The sequence below is a fragment of the Nerophis ophidion genome, linkage group LG20 (genome assembly GCF_033978795.1).
Source record: "Nerophis ophidion isolate RoL-2023_Sa linkage group LG20, RoL_Noph_v1.0, whole genome shotgun sequence".
Taxonomy (NCBI): Eukaryota; Metazoa; Chordata; class Actinopteri; order Syngnathiformes; family Syngnathidae; genus Nerophis; species Nerophis ophidion.
The window spans coordinates 42855675-42874456 of NC_084630.1; the positions used below are offsets into that span (position 1 = coordinate 42855675).

Consider the following 18782-nt stretch of genomic DNA (forward strand, 5'->3'; position numbering starts at 1 on the left):
AGTAGTGTCAAAGTGCTTTGAAGGTAGAAAAACACTATACAAGTACAACCCATTTATTTATCATTGCTAACCCATAGGGTTCAATATGATGTGGGTCCACCTTTTGCAGCTATTGAAGCTTCAATTATTCTGGGAAGGCTGTCCACAAGGTTGCAGAGTGTGTTTATAGCAATTTTCTACCATTCTTCCAAAAACATATTGGTCAGGTCACACACTGAGAAGGCTTGGCTCTCAGTCTCCGTTCTAATTCATCCCAAAGGTGTTCTATCGGGTTCAGGTCAAGACTCTGTGCAGGCCAGTCAAGTTCACCCACACCAGACTCGGTCATCTTTATGGACCTTGCTTTGTGCACTGGTGCACAGTCATGTTGAAAGAGGAAAGGGCCCGCTTCGAACTGTCCCCACAAAGTTGGGAGCATGGAATTGTCCAAAATGTTTTGGTATCCCGGAACATTCAAAGTTTCTTTAACAGGAACTAAGGGGCTAAGCCCAACTCCTGAGAAACAACCCCACACCATAATTCGTCACCCACTAAAATTCACACTCTGCACAATGCAGTCCTAAACGTTCTCCTGCCAACCTCCAAACCCAGACTGGTCCATCAAATTTGCCAGATGAAAAAGTGTGACTCACCAGTCCAGAGAAGGAGTCTCCACTGCTCTAGAGTCCAGTGGCGACGTGCTTTACACCACTGCATCCCACGCTTTGCATTGGACTTGCTGATGTATGGCTTAGATGCAGCTGCCCGGCCATGGAAACCCATTCAATGAAGCTCTCTGCGTACTGTACGTGGGCTAATTGGAAGGTCACATGAAGTTTGGAGCTCTGTAGCAACTGACTGTGCAGAAAGTCTGCACTATGCTGACCCTCTCTGTCAGTTTACATGGCCTACCACTTGGTAGCTGAGTTGCTGTTGTTCCCAAAATCTTCACTTTTCTTACGATAAAGCAGACAGTTGAATTTTGGAATATTTATGAGCGAGGACATTTCACAACTAAATTTGTTGCACAGGTGGAATCCTATGACAGTTCCAAGCTGCGAGCGGCCTATTCTTTCGTAAATGTTTGTAGAAACAGTCTCCATGCCTAAGTGCTTGATTTGACACACCTGTGGCCGGGCCAAGTGGTTAGTGATTCTCATCATTTGGATGGGTGGTCAAATACTTTTGGCAATATAGTGAGTGTATATATGACAAAGTGTAATATCAGAATGTATTTACAGTATGCATACGTACATATATTTGTTATATTTACATACATTAACAGTGTGTATATATACACACACACATAAAAATATAAAGAACATATCCCTTGCATGCTTTGACTGAATGTAAACATTGTGGACCCTCCTGATAAAGTACAGTATTTAAACATATGAGTTGAAAGACAAAGTTGATTTCTCACCACAGGTGGGAAGAAGAAATAAAAGCGTAGGTTTTAGGTGGTAATAATGAAGACTCCAACAAATCCCACTTGACTGTTTTATTTCGAGTTATTCCCCCTCCACCCGGTGTGGAAGCCTAGTCTGAAAGGAGGAGGATAGAGGCCACTATAGCGCCACATCAGCACATTGACTAACAAGGCTGCACCCCCCATGGAGAGGCCAGCTGAGGAACCACTCCTGGAAGAATGTACCGTGAGAAGAGCGGGAAGACGCTGTTAGTAAATATCAAGTTCCACAAGCGTAAGTGGCTGATGATCCGCAAAGCGGGTTCTGATGACGTCACTAAGGGTGAATATTGAGGCTTGGGATTGAAGCCCGAAATTGACGGGGTGGTCCTAGTCCTTCTCCAAACTATGATGCTTCTTCTTGACTTCTTCCACACTCAAACTGATGCACTGCACCAGAGGGAAAAGACTTATTAGACATGGGGCTGAACACTCTATACGCTTTTTATACCAGTTGAAATAAAACACATCTTTATATTCTTTATGACCCTGGGAAATATGGACCAGAAGAACATATGAAATGTAAACATTTCTATTTGAAATGTAACCTTTCTCTGATTATAATCCCCTTTGCTATAAGGCAGAAATGTAAACACAAACATGGAAAACACTGTAAAAAAAAAAAAGGAAAATCACAATAAACACTTAATAAAATGTTCAAATGAAGGTGCAAAAGTAAGGACTATGTAATAAAATGTAACAATAGTGTCAACTTGAAAATAAGTTTAATGCTAAGGAGTTACATGTGCATTTAAAATGCTCTGTTATTCTTATTGAAGTATGGAAATTCATTGATGTTATGCAGTAATCATTTTTAAAATATTATTGGACCTAAAATTGTCGCGATACAAATATTTCGTATGGTACCAAAGTGTATTTTGATACTTTTTAAAATAAAGGGGATCACAAAAAAAATTGCATTATTGGCTTACTTTGAACAAACAATCTTAGGGTACATGAAACATATGTTTATTATTGCAATTTAGTCCTTAAATAAAATAGTGAACAAACTAGACAACTTGTCTTTTAGTAATAAGTAAACAAACAAAGACTCCTAATTAGTCTGCTGACGTATGCAGTAACATAGTGTCATTTACACACCTATTATTTTCTACACAATATAAAAGACAAGCTGTAAAAAATTATTATTAATCTACTTGTTCATTTATTGTTAATATCTGCTTCAACATGTTCTATCTACACTTCTGTTAAAATGTAATAATCACTTATTCTTCTCTTCTTTGATCATTTACATTAGTTTTGGATGATACCACACTTTTAGGTATCGATCCCATGCCAAGTAGTTACAGGATCATATATATGAGTTTGTAAAAATAATATTAATTTTTAAAAAAGGGAAAAAGATTTTGTGACAATAAAAAATATTAAAGTAATCATAGTAGTATCCACTAGATACGCTCTTGTACTTAGTATCATTACAGTGGATGTCAGGTGTAGATCCACACATGGCATTTGTTTACATTGTGATGGCGGTGAGCTATTGTATCCTCCTACAGTGTGTAGTAAAGCATGTTTAGCTATTCCTCGTCCTCCAGTAATAATGGTACTTGTAGGAAACCTACTTCATTTGTCGCCATGGAGACAAGGATTAGTGATTTAGAAGTAGCTAAAACACTTCCAACTGCGGATGGATGTTAACTGCTAACTAGCCAGCCATGTCTTAAAGCAGCTCTTCCTGAGGGTGTTTCAGTGTTATAACTTCACCTTTATCTTGACTTTTTACACCAAAATGTGTCCATTCTCCCTTTTCTGTCTCCACACTGTGACTACTAATAAGTACTCTGTGTGTGTGTGTGTTTGTGCGCTGCCTAACATGCTCCTCTGCTCGTAAAACCAGCAATGTCCCGACATGACGTCATGCCCGGGAACCGGTACTTTTCAAACAGAGTATAATACCGTTTTTGTTTCGTTAGTACTGCAATACTATACTAGTACCGGTATACCGTACAACCCTAGTTGGACCAAATGACTTTAAAGTTGCATTTTATTTATTTATATTGTCCTGAACTTCAGTTCCCACCTGTTGTTTCCATATGTCCGAATAGGCAATGGACGACGGTTGAAAAGAAAAGATGAACTACGGTCCCTTTGAAAAAAAAAAACTAACTGCCAAAGTGGAGGAGTTCAAGTACCTAGGAGTCTTGTTCACGAGTGGGGGAAGAGTGGATCGTGAGATCGACAGGCGGATCGGTGCGGCGTCTTCAGTAATGCGGACGTTGTACCGATCCGTTGTGGTGAAGAAGGAGATGAGCCGGAAGGCAATGCTCTCAATTTACCGATCGATCTACGTTCCCATCCTCACCTATGGTCATGAGCTTTGGGTCATGACCGAAAGGATAAGATCACGGGTACAAGCGGCCCAAATGAGTTTCCTCCGCCGTGTGGCGGGGCTCTCCCTTAGAGATAGGGTGAGAAGCTCTGCCATCCGGGAGGAACTCAAAGTAAAGCCGCTGTTCCTTCACATCGAGAGGAGCCAGATGAGGTGGTTCGGGCATCTGGTCAGGATGCCACCCGAACGCCTCCCTAGGGAGGTGTTTAGGGCACGTCCAACCGGTAGGAGGCCGCGGGGACGACCCAGGACACGTTGGGAAGACTATGTCTCCCGCCTGGCCTGGGAACGCCTCGGGATCCCTCGGGAAGAGCTAGACGAAGTGGCTGGGGAGAGGGAAGTCTGGGTTTCCCTGCTTAGGCTGTTGCCCCCGCGACCCGACCTCGGATAAGCGGAAGAAGATGGATGGAAACTGCCAAAGTGAGTTCCTGATTTATCGACATTTTCAGCGCTGTCTTCAGCACTCCTTTTTACTTTCTCTTCTCACTCCATGCAGAGAATCAGCAGCGAAACAACAAGATGGCACAACCAAGAGAAAGTTGATACTGTGACATGATCGGCTGTTAAGCACGTCCCTCCCATTGATCAGCAATCACTTCCTGCTTTGTGATGACCGCGAGTGCCTTTGTTCATGCAACCAACCATGCTTCATTCTTTCTGCTTTCTTAAGATGTATTATATTTTCTATTGATATTGATTACGTGTCTACCACGATATATATTGGTCGTTTTGTAGGTGCAGTCCTGCATTTGCCAGATCCCACATGATTCAACATTTAAAGTGGTCAGAATGATGAAGTGTTTTACCTGCGTAGGGACTAGAGATCTCCGATGGGAATGATTTCTTCGTTGATAAAAAATTCAATGGTCTCCTCCTCCCAATCGTCCACGTTGCTGTCCAGCTCGTCAGTGTCTACCCCTAGAAAAGACATGCAAGTATATATGAGTTGTCATAAATGCAAACTCCACACAGACGTTCCAGTGGAAAAAAAGGCGATAAAAGGGAAGGCACCTCCTCTGAGTTCCAAGCGGAGCTCCTTCTGTTCTTGATAGAGCTGCTGGGACTGCTCCTTGTAGCGACGGTAGTCATCCATCAAAGCCCTGCGCTTGTCCACCAGCGCCTACTCGCATACGTCAAAATGACTCATCGCAAATAAAAGCTCGATGGATTGTTTCCATGTAAATGCACCAGGTGCATTCGCTAAAAACATGTACATAAACCAAAAGCAGGGAAGTTGTTAGGTTGTGTAAATGGTAAATAAAAAGAGAATACAATGATTTGCAAATCCTTTTCAACTTATACTTATTGAATAGACTGCAAAGACAAGATATTTCATCTTCACACTGAGAAATTATATATATTTTTTTGTAAATAATCATGATCTTAGAATTTAATGGCAGCAACACATTGCAAAAAAAAAGCATTTTTACCAGTGTGTTACATGGCCTTTCCTTTTAACAACAGTCAGTAAAGGTTTGGGAACTGAGGAGACACATTTTTGAAGTGGAATTCTTTCCCATTCTTGCTTAAGTTGTTCAACAGTCTCCTTTCTGCTATTTTAGCCTTCATATTGCACCACACATTTTCATCAGGAGACAGGTCTGGACTACAGGCAGGCCAGTCTCGTACCTGCACTCTTTAACTATGACGCCACACTGTTGTAACATATGGCTTGGCATTGTCTTGCTGAAATAAGCAGGGGCGTCCATGATAACGTTGCTTGGATGGCAACATATGTTGCTCCAAAAGCTGTGCGTACCTTTCAGCCTTAACGGTGCCTTGACAGATGTGTAAGTTACCCATGCCTTGGCCACTAATACACCCCCATACTATCACAGATGCTGGCCTTTACATTTTCACCCTAGAACAAATCGGATGGTTCTTTTTGTTTGGTCTGGAAGATGGCCACAGTTTCCTAAAACAATTTAAAATGTGGACTCGTCAGACCACAGAACACTTTGCATCAGTCCATCTTAGAGGAGCTAGGGTTCAGCGAAGCGTTTCTGGGTGTTGTTGATAAATGGCTTTGGCTTTGCATAGTAGTTTTAACTTGCACTTACAGATGTAGCGACCAACTGTTGTTGCTGACAGTGGATTTTTAAAGTGTTTCTGAGCCCATGTGGTGATATCCTTTACACACTGATGTCGCTTTTTGGTGCAGTACCACCTGAGTTGGTACAACACCAATCTGATTTCTCCAGATTCTATGAACCTTTTGATGATATTACAGTGCTTAGATGGTGAAATCCCAAAATTTCTTGCAATAGCTGCTTGAGAAATGTTCTTCTTATACAATTTGCTTAGGCATTTGTTGAAAAAGTGGTGACACTCGCCCCATCCTTGTTTGTGAATGACTGAGCATTTCATGTAAGCTGCTTTTATACCCAATCATTGCACCCATCTGTTCACCTGTGGGATGTTCCAAATAAGCATTTGGTGAGCATTCGTCAACTTTCTTTGCTTTTTTTGTCCCTTATGCCAGCTTTTTTTTAAAAACATGTTGCAGGCATCAAATTCCAAATGAGCCAGTATTTGCAAAAAAAAAATAGGTTTACCAGTTCCAACGTTAAGTATCTTGTGTTTGCAGTCTATTCAATTGAATATAAGTTGAAAAGGATTTGCAAATCATTGTATTCTCTTTTTATTTACCATTTACACAACGTGACAACTTCACTGCTTTTGAGTTTCGTAGAAGAACATCTAACCTTAGAAGCCTTGGACTGGCTCAGACGATCCTTCTGCTCAAAGATCTTGGAGTATTTCTTCAGATCCTTCTTGATTGTCTGCAGTAAACAAATGAACATTTACTCATTTACAATGTCGTGTGGAACTCAGGATCTTTTTTTCCTTAACAGAACCAGGAATGAGCATCTGTTTACAGCAAGGTTGTCCAAAGTGAAGCCCTTAAGCCAATTTTGTATTGGTCCGCAGAATATTCTTAAAATACTATACGGTCATTGTACAAAAAATAACGATTAATTATTGACCCATTCAAGGTTAGTTACTTCACATTGAATATTTCACTTTTGAGGGGAAATATCGCAAGTTTGTGTTTTTGGCATAAAATCAGGTTACATTGCTTTTTTGACAAAAAGGGCATAAACCATAAAATATTTAAGTGTATATGGACGGATAGAGCTGAAGTTAATCGAAAGATTTAAGGTTGAAAGTACAAAAAAAAAAAAAAAAAAGTCATAAAAGTTTTAAAAGTACCAGCAATTCATGTATTAAATTAATGTATTCTTTCTGGTCCACAGGATCTTTAACATTTACCAAACTTGAAAGAACCAACAAAGTTTAAAATAATATCTATATATTGTATTGGTTTTATAATTGAAAAATACCATGAACTTCGGACTATAAGCCGCAACTATTTTCTTTGTGGGTGTTTCTTTTCTGATGGCCATAAGGTAAATAGTTTTCATAGGACACATGCAAGTACACTGAAATGGTGTTATTGTCTGTGCTATGGCGCCATCGCCATTTTTGTGACGAGTTTGCTAACTGCAGGTGCTGCGGGGTGAATCTTCACATTGTTCCCTGCTGTTTAAAACTTTGAAACGGAAGTACAAGTGGCATTCCATCTTCTCGTCATCCATGGAGTTTCTACTCGTACGGATTCTTCATTTTTCACTCCAAGCAACGTTTGTAAGATTTACAATATAACTAAAGCAATTGTTACTTACAAAACAGTCCCATGTGTGATGTCTGTCAGAGTGTTATCATGCATATTTGTACATGGTATCGTAATGTAATCAAGCTAGGGCCGTTAGCATTTGCTAATATGCTAATAGATAACATGTATTGCCTTACAATGGCATTCTTTTTGTATTGTTTCAGTTTCATGAATTCCTCTGTAAATTCACCAAAACATCACCGATAAGTAATTGAGTCTGTTTATCTGATTGGAGAGCTGACTTCCGCAGCCAGAGGGTTCATGACAATGACTTATGTTTTGTTTGACTGTTCGTTTTACTGCTGTGTTATATACACTGTTTACAAAATACTTCTGTGTAAATACCTAATTTCACAACAAAAATATGTGGCTTAGAGTCTTGTGCAGCTAATATATAAAAAAATATATTTTTCTCCTAAAATTTAGCGGGTGCGGCTTATATACTGGTAAACGGGTTATACTTGTATAACACTTTTCTACCTTCATGGTACTCAAAAGCAGTTTGACACTAATCACACACTGATTGCTGGAGCTGCCATGCATAGCCCCTAACCACAACCCATCAGGAGCAAGGGTGAAGTGTCTGTGCTCTAGAGTCCAGAAAATACGATATTAAATTGGCCCCTGGCACACTTTTAAGTGTGCGGCCCTTGATGGAAAAAATGTGCGGACTGTTTACAGCGTTGATCAGGAGCTGCAGTGCTGCTTTTATACGAGATGTCAGAAAATATTTTGGTGGTGTCATCACTGGCTGTTTGCCATACATTAATTTATTTGTTATGGCCCACCATCAATAAATTTGGACTTTCACAAATCGATTTGGCCCTGCCGGCTTCTTAAAGCTCAGACGCACCTGGGAATGCTGCCAACTTAGTCACTCTATTTAACGAGTGTTTAGTTCTCTCTCGATACTAGGAGTATAACGCCAAATGTAATTATGTCTGGATTTTTCGGCACACAAGTGGAGTTTAACAGTTAAATGCTTAGTTGCTATACATGACAAAGCTGTGACCAGTACAAAAAATGTTTAATTTGACACAAATCTTACCGCGATCTGCTCTGCACTGATTAAAGATGGAGGTCTGGGTCTCCACAGCAGCTGACAAAAGCGGTCCTTGTTGTTCTTCTGAAGAAGGCGACCTTGGAATGTCCACAGCCAATAGGCATTGTCCACCTGGAAGACAAAAGTGAAGATAAGAACAAGGTAAGTTCCAACTATGAACGATCAGCAATAGACATTCAAATCACAGTAAAACATTGCATTGGGGACGGCGTGGCGCAGTGGGAGAGTGGCCGTGCGCAACCCGAGGGTCCCTGGTTCAAATCCCACCTAGTACCAACCTCGTCACGTCCGTTGTGTCCTGAGCAAGACACTTCACCCTTGCTCCTGATGGGTGCTGGTTGGCGCCTTGCATGGCAGCTCCCTCCATCAGTGTGTGAATGTGTGTGTGAATGGGTAAATGTGGAAGTAATGTCAAAGCGCTTTGAGTACCTTGAAGGTAGAAAAGCGCTATACAAGTACAACCCATTTATAAACAAAGGAATGGGCTTTGAAACCTGTTTCCATAATAGCATGGCTGCTGACGTGTAACAAAGCGGTGCTTCATTTTGGTGCTAAATGAACGCAGACTCAGCAACCTGCAACAAGTGCTTTGCGGTGATATTGCAGGTGTTATCTTACAAAGTGACGTCGCGGCCAGACAGAAGCACACAGTCTAACGCTCTTTTTAAACTTTATTGCCGACCTAGTGCCACAGAGCTAGCTAGTAGTCCCAACAACAACACAGCACTTCCTTATTCTGCACCAAGGATGCGCTTAAGACAGGCAAGATGCACTGTCAAACCTCTGGAATGAATGTCGAAACATTTCAATACAAAATGTTTATTGCACATGTCTTGTATTGCTGCAATAATTAGGACAATTTGTTGTAGATTTTAGTTCCTATTTTTTAACGTATTTCAATTACCGGTACTAGTCTGTTCGACTTAAATGACACAAAAGTACATACAAATATGTACAATAGAACCTCAATTTACAAATCCCTCCTGTTGGAAATTTTTCAATTTACGTATTAGATCGCCCCATGTACGCATTTTGTGCATGCTTGTATTGAAGAGACTGAGGAAGGCAGCTTTGTACCACTGCAAGTTTTTAATTGTGGTGAGAACAGACTTTTATGAGAAAAGATGCCAAAGCAGACTTGTAACACAATGGAGGAAAAGGTACCACCTCTCGTTCAGCGGTGCCTCTTCCAAATGAACACACACACAACCCCTCTCCTTCTCCCCCGTGTGCTCCTTTTTCTGTCTCGTCAGCTGCTTCTTTGCCGATGGCAATGCTAAAGTGAATGTTGCTTTTTAAAATGTTTATTATGGTAGCAATATGGTTGATTAAGTTAAAGATTTTGGTGATTTGTGAGAGCATAGAGGGCAGTTTAGCTCGTCGTTGTTTTGGCTTGTTAATAAAGAGATAGTTGATCCATCTCCCCTTCGTTATAAAGTACTGCATATCACTTTATACTGTGTTCAAAGTGTACAAACCTTCACTAAAATATGGACTCTTGTTGAGGCTGGAACCCATTATTCATATTTACATTGTTTCTTATGGAGAAATTTGCATCACTACACAAACTTAAAAATTGCGAACCCTGTCCAAGAACCAATTATGTTTGTACATTGAGGTTCCACTCTACCGGTTCAGGCACCGTTTAACACCAGTACCATTTGGAAAGTACCAATGTTGTACACGTATTGGTTAAGCTGTTAACGATAGCCATCTCTATTGATACCTTGTGGCTCAACCAGGAGACGGAGGTAACAACGTAGCGCCCGGTTGGGTCCCACTCCACGTCACAGGCCGTGTAGTGCTCTGCTATGTTCATCATGGTGCAGTCTGACGTGTCGACAAAGGCAAGAGCTCCGTTCATGCTACCCGAGAAAACAACATAGGAAAAAGAATATTACACACGTGATGAGTAATAATACAAACACATCAACAGAGAGCAGAGTGAGCCTCAGATCATTTGTGGAATCAGGAGCTAAGCTCTCATAAGAGGTGTCAGAAATATTATTATTTTTTTCATCAACAGCTCTTCTTGATGGTGTCACATACACATTCACACACTAAAAAAACTGACCTCCTGAGACCAGCAAGAACCACAAACTGTCCCTGGGGGCTCCAGAAGATACTGTTAGCCTGCTGCTTGTCGAACGTCTCTGTAGGTGCCAGAAAAATCACACTCAGTGGCAGCTTAGAGGATGTTTAGGAAGTGTGCTGAGCCACTTACTTAAGAGCTTGTTCTTGCCGGTGCTTTCCACATGGTAGAAGGAAGCGTTGATTCTGGGCGATTCTCCGTGGAGAACAGCAAACTTGCTGCCATTGGGCTCCCATGCAAACGCTATAATGCTGTCTGTCAAAACAATCCCGGCACACAGATGATGATTTTGTTTCCCTTAGAGAATACCTTTGTTATTGAATGGAAACAACGAAATTGAACAGCAATCCAGCTCAGTGCTTTTAAACCAACCTACATAAAATACTCTAAGACAACAAACAATAATAAAACATTTTTAACTTTTAATTAAAAAAAACCAACACATTTTTTAGTGCACTTATGTACCATTAGACATTAGGGGTGCAGCGGTATCCAGACTTCCGGTACAGTTGTTGGTTCTGTTTCGGTAGTTTTTTTTTTTTTAATATAAAAACTTTTTTCCTCTAAAAGTTTTTGTCGGCAAAACATGCATTTTACGGGAAACATTAGTGTTTTAGTGAATAATATAAGACCTCTTATTCAAGTTAACAGTTACTAAACAACACTTGATTACTTATATGCATCAGTGGTTTGGGGTCCCAAAATGCAGATTTTTTTTTTTTATCAAATAGCTAATATTTAAAGAAAATACACTAAAGTGCAGTTTTAATATGAGGTTGAGTGAAATTAAGTTTTAAAACAATTTCAATGATCATTTCAGGAACAAAAAGTGTTGGGCCACAAATTAAGAAAAATACTTGAAGAACAAGTTTAAAGAAATAATTGAGAAGTTGAATCAGAGCAAAGACAAACAAAAAGTGTGATTTTAAAATATTTTAGATATAAAAGTGTTTTTTTCTTCCGATGAACTTAGTAAGTAAATTTATTCTCATGATTGGACCAATACACTCCTATTTGCAAACGTTTTGGTTTACAAACTTTTAAATGGCACCAAATATGCCTTTAAGTGTTAAGGCTGAACAATAATGGAAAAAATAATAATCACAGATATTTTGATTGATATTGAAATCACAATCAGTAACACAATTATTCATTCACCAAAACTCAACTTGAAATATAATTTAAAAGAACCGATATGAATCAGTAACGAATAAACATCAAGTAAAAATAATATTAGTAACAACAATAAATTAAAAACAATAAAAATTGTAATAAAACAATAAGATTTAATTTTTCTCTTTTAAATTTATAAGATTTCAGTTTTTTTTATACCTTTTTACACTTATTTACCACCATAGGGTGTGTGCTTTTTCTGTAATAAATAAAAATGATTAATCATAAGATTACAAATACATATACGGTACATATATTATACATCTTTAAAACATTTTAATCTGTATTAAGTCACAGCATAGTATTTTGTGTAAACGTATCAATACATGCTCTAAGTACATTATGCTTGTGAAAAGTTATTTTTTAAGAACCTTTATTTTGTTGAGGCACGTTGCACACACCACTGAGTAATGACAACTCAACAACACAAGCAGGTGAGACATGTTGTGGGTGTATGGACTGTTCCTGCTAGTTAAGTCGCTGTTTCAAGTGGCCGTCTCCACATTTAGTTTAGGACACATTTCAGGGATAATTGAGTGGTCCCAAACATTATTTTCCCAAAAATAATGTTCCTTTTCACTCTAATTAATGTTAATTTCTGTGACATCCTGCGTTTAAACTGTCGATTCCGTTGTATTAGCCAAATTTGTGAGTCCGTCTACAATCATGTCAAAGTGGAAATGCCTTACTTTTTTTTATTTATTTAGTGATAATTGATTAGATCTTCAGGCACTGTGTCAAAAAAAGTAGCAACCATAGAGACATCTCAAACCTCATGGAGACATTGTCTATTTTTCCACTCAATGTTCACTTATCTGTTTCACCGATACAAGCTCAAAAATTGGCATGCAATTATCTTTTTTCGATCATATTATTTTTCTGTTCTTGAGAAACCAAACTCAAAATTGTTCGATCAATTGACCAGCCCTACTCTGTGTACAACAAACAATTAATTTTGTGTACCGCTGGCATCCAACGGCGATTGGGCTTTGATTCGTGGTAAGGGATTTTCGTTACCCCGTGCGCACAAGAACAAGTCCGGCATTTTACAACGTACCATTGCATCCCTAGTGGACAGTAACAACTCTTTTACCTTTCATCTCCACCACATCAACAGGAACTTCTTTCTCTCTCATGCGGAAGATTTCGAAGGTGGTGACCACGCCCTGGGAATGACACAAAACAATTCTAATGAAATAATCTGAATTTTTCCGGAGTATGCCTAATGTTTGCCAAACTTACCTGAGTTCCTCTAGGTGTCCGGTCTACTTTCACACAGAGATAATCTCCATTCCTCTGCCAGTGCAGCTTGCAGTCAACCATATTGAAGAGAATGCGAACGCGGATCTCTTGACGAGAAGGCATTTGCATGAGAGTCACCCTGCCAGGGATGTCTTTGTCCTCGGGTACCCAGAATGCAATGACGTTGTCACCCGGAGACCATGAAAAGTCCCTGTGGACGCAAACATAAATGTCAAAATCCATAAGTACAGGAGCTCCATAAAAACATTAATGACCCTTACTTAATTCCGCTGATCTTAAGACTCTTTTTGTTGAGTAGGCCCATAGACTGAAAGCAACACAACGATAGTTTGAATGTCACTTATTCATGATTTATATGGAGAAAAATGTCCTTTGTTGTTTTCTTACAGGAGTCTCATAGATGCTTAGTGTGTCTGGCTGCATCCGGGCAAAAAACTTCCCATCATGGCTCCATCTGAAAGGAAACAACACTTTTAAACTCTACAGGAGAAACAAACGGTGACTCGGAAAACATGTCAGTAGATATGGTAGAGCGCTAACTTGAATATGGGCCACTGTGCGGCGCTCTCGCAGTGGAAACCTCTCTTCTTCTGTCCGGTAAGAATGTCCCAGATGATGATGGCCTGTGGGTCTTCTTTGGTGTCCATCAGTTGGCTGAAGGTCACGACATACCTGACCGATGACAGCGCCACAACAAGTCAGAACAATTCAAAGAAAATGGCTGTGCTTATTACCCTAAAGGCAGAACCATTTATGGATGAGACATTTCTATGACTTGAATTCAACATTGATGAGACACACTAATACAATAGAAGCGCTGTATCAAAACAAAGTGTCCTAATAAACAGAATTCTACTGAGCCTTCAACAACACTGTAGGCCAGTGATTCGCAATCTGTTGTAAATGTACCACTTGTGGTCTGAGGACTCCATCAAGTGCAGGCCTGGGCAATTATTTTAACTCGCGGGCCAAATTTAGAGAAAAAAGATTTGGTCGGTATATCTATTTTTATGAACACTAATACAAAACCACACAATAAGGCAGTCCTTCTCAAACGGTGGGGAACATTTTTCTTTTGCCGTGCCAGAATATAATGAAGCCAATGTAGCACTTGGCTTCACTATAACCACGGTGGGAGATGAGGAAAAGACCGGTGTGTTGTTTCCTTTGATGTTAATAAACTTACAATGTTATGCAGAAGTGTAATTATAACAATTTTGTAAACAAATTATACTATTTATAATCATGGCCGGGGGGGCAAAATATTTTCTTCTTCTTAAGGGTGGCGTAACGGAAACTATTTCAGAAGCACTGCAATAAGGTATGTTATGACAGACCGCCTTGAAACACAGAATAGAAATTTAAATTTTTTTTACTGAATGAGACACGCAGAATGTACATGAAAATAAAGAATGTGGGATTTACAATATTAACTATGAATGATAAAACACTGAATATTGACAACATATGAACATCACACCTCCCCTCCATCCACATATTTTACAATCAAGTGAAATGCAAAAAAAAAAAGCAACAAACACAGCTAATTATAAAAGTGAATGGTAAAAAAACCCCCACCTACAATCTGATATATCACTAAGCTTTATAACTTTCTCGTAAAAATCTCCTTTCGCGTCTGTCCCTGACACCCGCATCTCAGGCTGCTGGCCGCTCTGGAAACACTCTGTGGAAACACTACCCACCCACACTGCTTGGTCTGAGCTGCTGTGACTTAGATTACCATGGTAACTAATTAGATTACCATAGTAACTAGTATATCATGAAAAAGCGTATATTTCAACCATTGAAATATTTTGTATAGCTCCGGGCTTCCGGTAATTTAAAAACATCACTGCACATCATAATGGCAGCTACAGTTTCCATCTTAAAGATTTTAAAAAATAATTTGGCAATGTCCGGTGGGCCAGATTGAAAAGCTTTATGGGCCGCATTAGTGTTGGTCATCTTGGTGGTACATGGAGAGCCAAGTGTTTTCTGATTTGTTACTCGGGCAAAAAAGTTTGACAACCACTGCTTTAGGGTATTTCCTCAAAAGTGTACGGCCCACGTATTTACTCAACTGCAGATTGCATCACATAAGAGGCAGGGTTATGAAAGAAAAACGGATGCGACCGGCTATCCTGTTTGACAAGTGAGCAATTTGTCTGTGCCAAAAGCAGCCACCTCAATTGATAAGAATCAGCTGTGAATTAAATGTATACAAATTAAGGATGGGTACCAAATCCGGTAGTTTCTTGGCACAGACCAAATTCTGCTGGTCTTACTGGCAACTAATTCATGTAAAATCAAACAGTGCCATGTTTCGGTACCTGCGTTGCGTGAGATGTAAAGCCCATATGCCGTAATGAGAGCAGACTCAGCCAAACTAGGTCATGCTAAATATTTTTAATGCCAACAAAGAATTTGACTCAAAAAGCACTCCAAAGTAAATTCATTAAGGCTCTTACTTTTCCAAAAAATGTGTTGGCTTTATGTTCTGATACACATTGTTTTTATTGACATGCTACTGACTAGCATTAGCGATTTTACCTAGCAATTTCAACACCTCCAAATTTGTTAATGAAAACTACAATTAAGACGCACGTTACAATCATACACTCCCTCTAACCACTCTTTCTTTTTAGCTGATTTTATTTGATATTTTTTATACTATCACATCAAACAAAAATATTTTCATTCAGAAAGTGTTTTTTGGTTCATGTCTAAAAATAAATATACCGTATTTTTCGGACTATAAGTCGCAGTTTTTTTTCATAGTTTTGCCGGGGGTGCGACTTATACCCAGGAGCGACTTGTGTGTGAAATTATTAACACATTACCGTAAAATATCAAATAATAGTATTTAGCTTATTCACGTAAGAGACTAGAGGTAAAAGATATCATGGGATTTAGCGATTAGGAGTGACAGATTGTTTGGTAAAGGTATAGCATGTTCTATATGTTATAGTTATTTCAGTGACTCTTACCATATGTTAGGTTAACATAGCAGTTGGTTATTTATGCCTCATATAACGTACACTTATTCAGCCTGTTGTTCACTATTCTTTATTTATTTTAAATTGCCTTTCAAATGTCTATTCTTGGTGTTGGGTTTTATCAAATACATTTCCCCAAAAATGCGACTTATACTCCAGTGCGACTTATGTTTTTTTTCTTCTATATTATGCATTTTAGGCAGGTGCGACTTATAGTCTGAAAAATACGGTAGTTGGACATGAGATAGTTTTGTCTTTTTACTTGATATTTGCCTTACAGCATTTTGGGGTATATATATTGCATCTACAAACTTAAAAAATACTATAGACTATCTCATTTATCAGGTAATTGTTATTCTCGGGGCATTCAACTGATCAGTCGACTGTTCAGTTTCTTGAAGAAGATTTCGTTCCCTTATCCGAGTAGTTTTCATCAGTTCATGCTCAACAACATAGCATTGTCAGAGCGCTAGATGCCAAGGTCCTAACTATTTCTCCTCTAGCCGGAGGAGAAGTGTATGCACAGGAAAGAATGCATTTGTGGCACAAAAAAGAATGGGTCCATCAACAAATGTTAACGACAGAATTGAATCGTTTATACACCGTATCAAATCTTATTGACTCTTTCACACACTACATCAAATCTTGTCGAATCATTTTGGTTTTTAATTTAAATATATCGTTTTTGAATGTTATCGTAACCCATGTATCTGAATGCAGATCGATTCATCCATCACCAAAAGATTTTACAACCTTAATATAAGGCAAGGTGTTTATTAGACATTTATTGAATAGGTCTTTACCAAATTAAAAGCATTTTAGACCTATTACATGTAAAGTATATTCACTGTTTTTTCAGGAAGCGATTTTCTGAAGACAAGGCATTAATTTAAAGTAGAGATCGATAATCGGCACCGATTTTTGGCATTTACACGTATATTGTATCTGACAGTATTTAAAAAATAAATAATTAGTAAAGTAGATCATTATAATCGCAGCTAAAGCACCAAAACGTTTTTTTCTGCATGACTAAAGGTCTCTTTTTGCTAGAATCCTTATTTAAAAAACAAAAACAAAAACTTAACAACAAAAAGTACTCTCATTGTCAATTATTCTCCCAAAATGTTTTAATATTGGACAAGGCATTTTTTGAGTTCTTGAGAGTTCTTCTCAGTTGCATTCACTGCAGCTCTCACGCGGCCACGAGCGCCGTTCTCTTCTTACAAAACCTTAGTGCCGCATTTAGGTCGCTACTGGTCCGACGTTTTTTGTTAAAAAAAAAAAACACTTATAGCCTTGTCCAGCCATTTACTGACATTAAACAAATTCTTATGTAAACCTTACCGCTCATGAATATTGGCTCCAAATATCAGTTACCAGCCTCTTTGAGGACTTATATTCCATATGGGTCTTGAAAAAACATAGGTGTTTAAAGACCCAGCAAATATTGCAGCATGGTATTTATTTGAGTTCAGGCCACTCTTTGGTAATGTGGCTCCTGTGTATGTTTATCATTGTGGTTGTAGTTTACAGTGGCGTAGACTTGCATTGCAAACACACCATGAGGTGTTTTCTCACACAATGCCCTCTTAGCGTAGCTAACGGAGATCGCAACATTCGCCCAAAAATTGACGTTAGTACTGTTAAATTGAACTTAGATTACCTCTCACAGGGTGAGAAGTCGATGAGCGACACCCCTTGATGGCTGAACCTTTGGATCTGTTTGAACTTCTCGCCGCCCCACAATGCGATGCCCCGTTGGTGGAACGTAGCCAGGTAGGTGCCTTTGGGAGACCACCGGACATAGATCTCAGTCCAGCGCTGTGATCAATCACAAAGAACTCCTTTAAGCCAAACAGTTGTGTTTCTTCAGGATGATATGAATGCCCTATTACGTACTGCTCTCTCTTCGACAACAACTGGCTCCTTGACATCGTTGGCGAATATGGCGGTCCTTTCGCCAGCTTCGTAGATCACACTGTACTGGTCCCGACAGTCTGCGTCCTCAATCCAGTGGCGCATGTTGCCCTGGACACACAGAATAAACAGATTTGCAATTTTCTCACCTCTGTGGATTTGAGTTATAGTATGATTAAAGTTAAGTTAAAGTACCAATGATTTTCAGACACACACAAGCTGTGGTGAAATTTGTCCTCTGCATTTGACCCATCCCCTTGTCCACCCCCTGGGAGGTGAGGGGAGCAGTGGGCAGCAGCGATGGCCGCGCCCGGGAATAATTTTTGGTGATACTTATGTCTATTGTGTAAAGTGGTGGTTATTATCAATAACCAGCAGGAACAGTGATCACATATATCAGATCAAAGAGAAATCACAATGTACACTTACAAAATCTTTAAAAGGCTGCTTCTCCGGAGTTTCCCACTCATCACTGATGTTCATGTACCTGCAAAATGAAAAGATAGTAGAAACTGTGAGAATGAGATATTTTAGAGTGTTCTTTTTCAATCCACAGTCATGTTTAAAGCAGCTAGTATTTTCCCATGTAGTGTGTCTTATCGTGATCTCTTTGCTTTTATCTTATGTCCGCTAGTAAACTTCGTTTTGTCTTAAGGGCTCCTGTTCGTCGGCTCGCAGAGCAGTTTTGGCCATTTCCTTATCTGTTTTGAAGAAGAAACTGCGCTCCTTTCTGTGCGAGAGGGCTTGTTATCGCTCTACACAAACTGACTCTTTTTGTTCGGATTTAGACTTCTCTTGCTGATGC

General features: G+C 39.3%; 1 protein-coding gene and 1 non-coding gene across 2 annotated transcripts in view; both read right to left on the reverse strand.

Annotated features, from left to right (window-relative positions):
* Positions 1-1465: 1465 nt before the first annotated feature.
* Positions 1466-18782, reverse strand: part of eif3ba (eukaryotic translation initiation factor 3, subunit Ba) — a 30745-nt gene continuing 13428 nt past the window's right edge. Inside the window, exons 4-19 of the mRNA XM_061881260.1 lie at positions 18407-18464; positions 17960-18088; positions 17724-17881; positions 13605-13736; positions 13452-13518; positions 13325-13371; positions 13044-13254; positions 12895-12967; positions 10761-10883; positions 10611-10689; positions 10263-10401; positions 8522-8647; positions 6503-6580; positions 4809-4917; positions 4604-4715; positions 1466-1837 (exon numbers count right to left, since the gene is read on the reverse strand). Of these exons, the coding sequence (XP_061737244.1) occupies positions 4615-4715; positions 4809-4917; positions 6503-6580; positions 8522-8647; positions 10263-10401; positions 10611-10689; positions 10761-10883; positions 12895-12967; positions 13044-13254; positions 13325-13371; positions 13452-13518; positions 13605-13736; positions 17724-17881; positions 17960-18088; positions 18407-18464 (1630 nt within the window). The 3' untranslated portion in view covers positions 1466-1837; positions 4604-4614. The remainder of the gene's footprint in view (positions 1838-4603; positions 4716-4808; positions 4918-6502; positions 6581-8521; positions 8648-10262; positions 10402-10610; positions 10690-10760; positions 10884-12894; positions 12968-13043; positions 13255-13324; positions 13372-13451; positions 13519-13604; positions 13737-17723; positions 17882-17959; positions 18089-18406; positions 18465-18782) is intronic.
* Positions 10483-10564, reverse strand: LOC133539406 (small nucleolar RNA SNORD60). Its single transcript, XR_009803359.1, has one exon. It is a non-coding gene; the product is annotated as a small nucleolar RNA SNORD60 (small nucleolar RNA).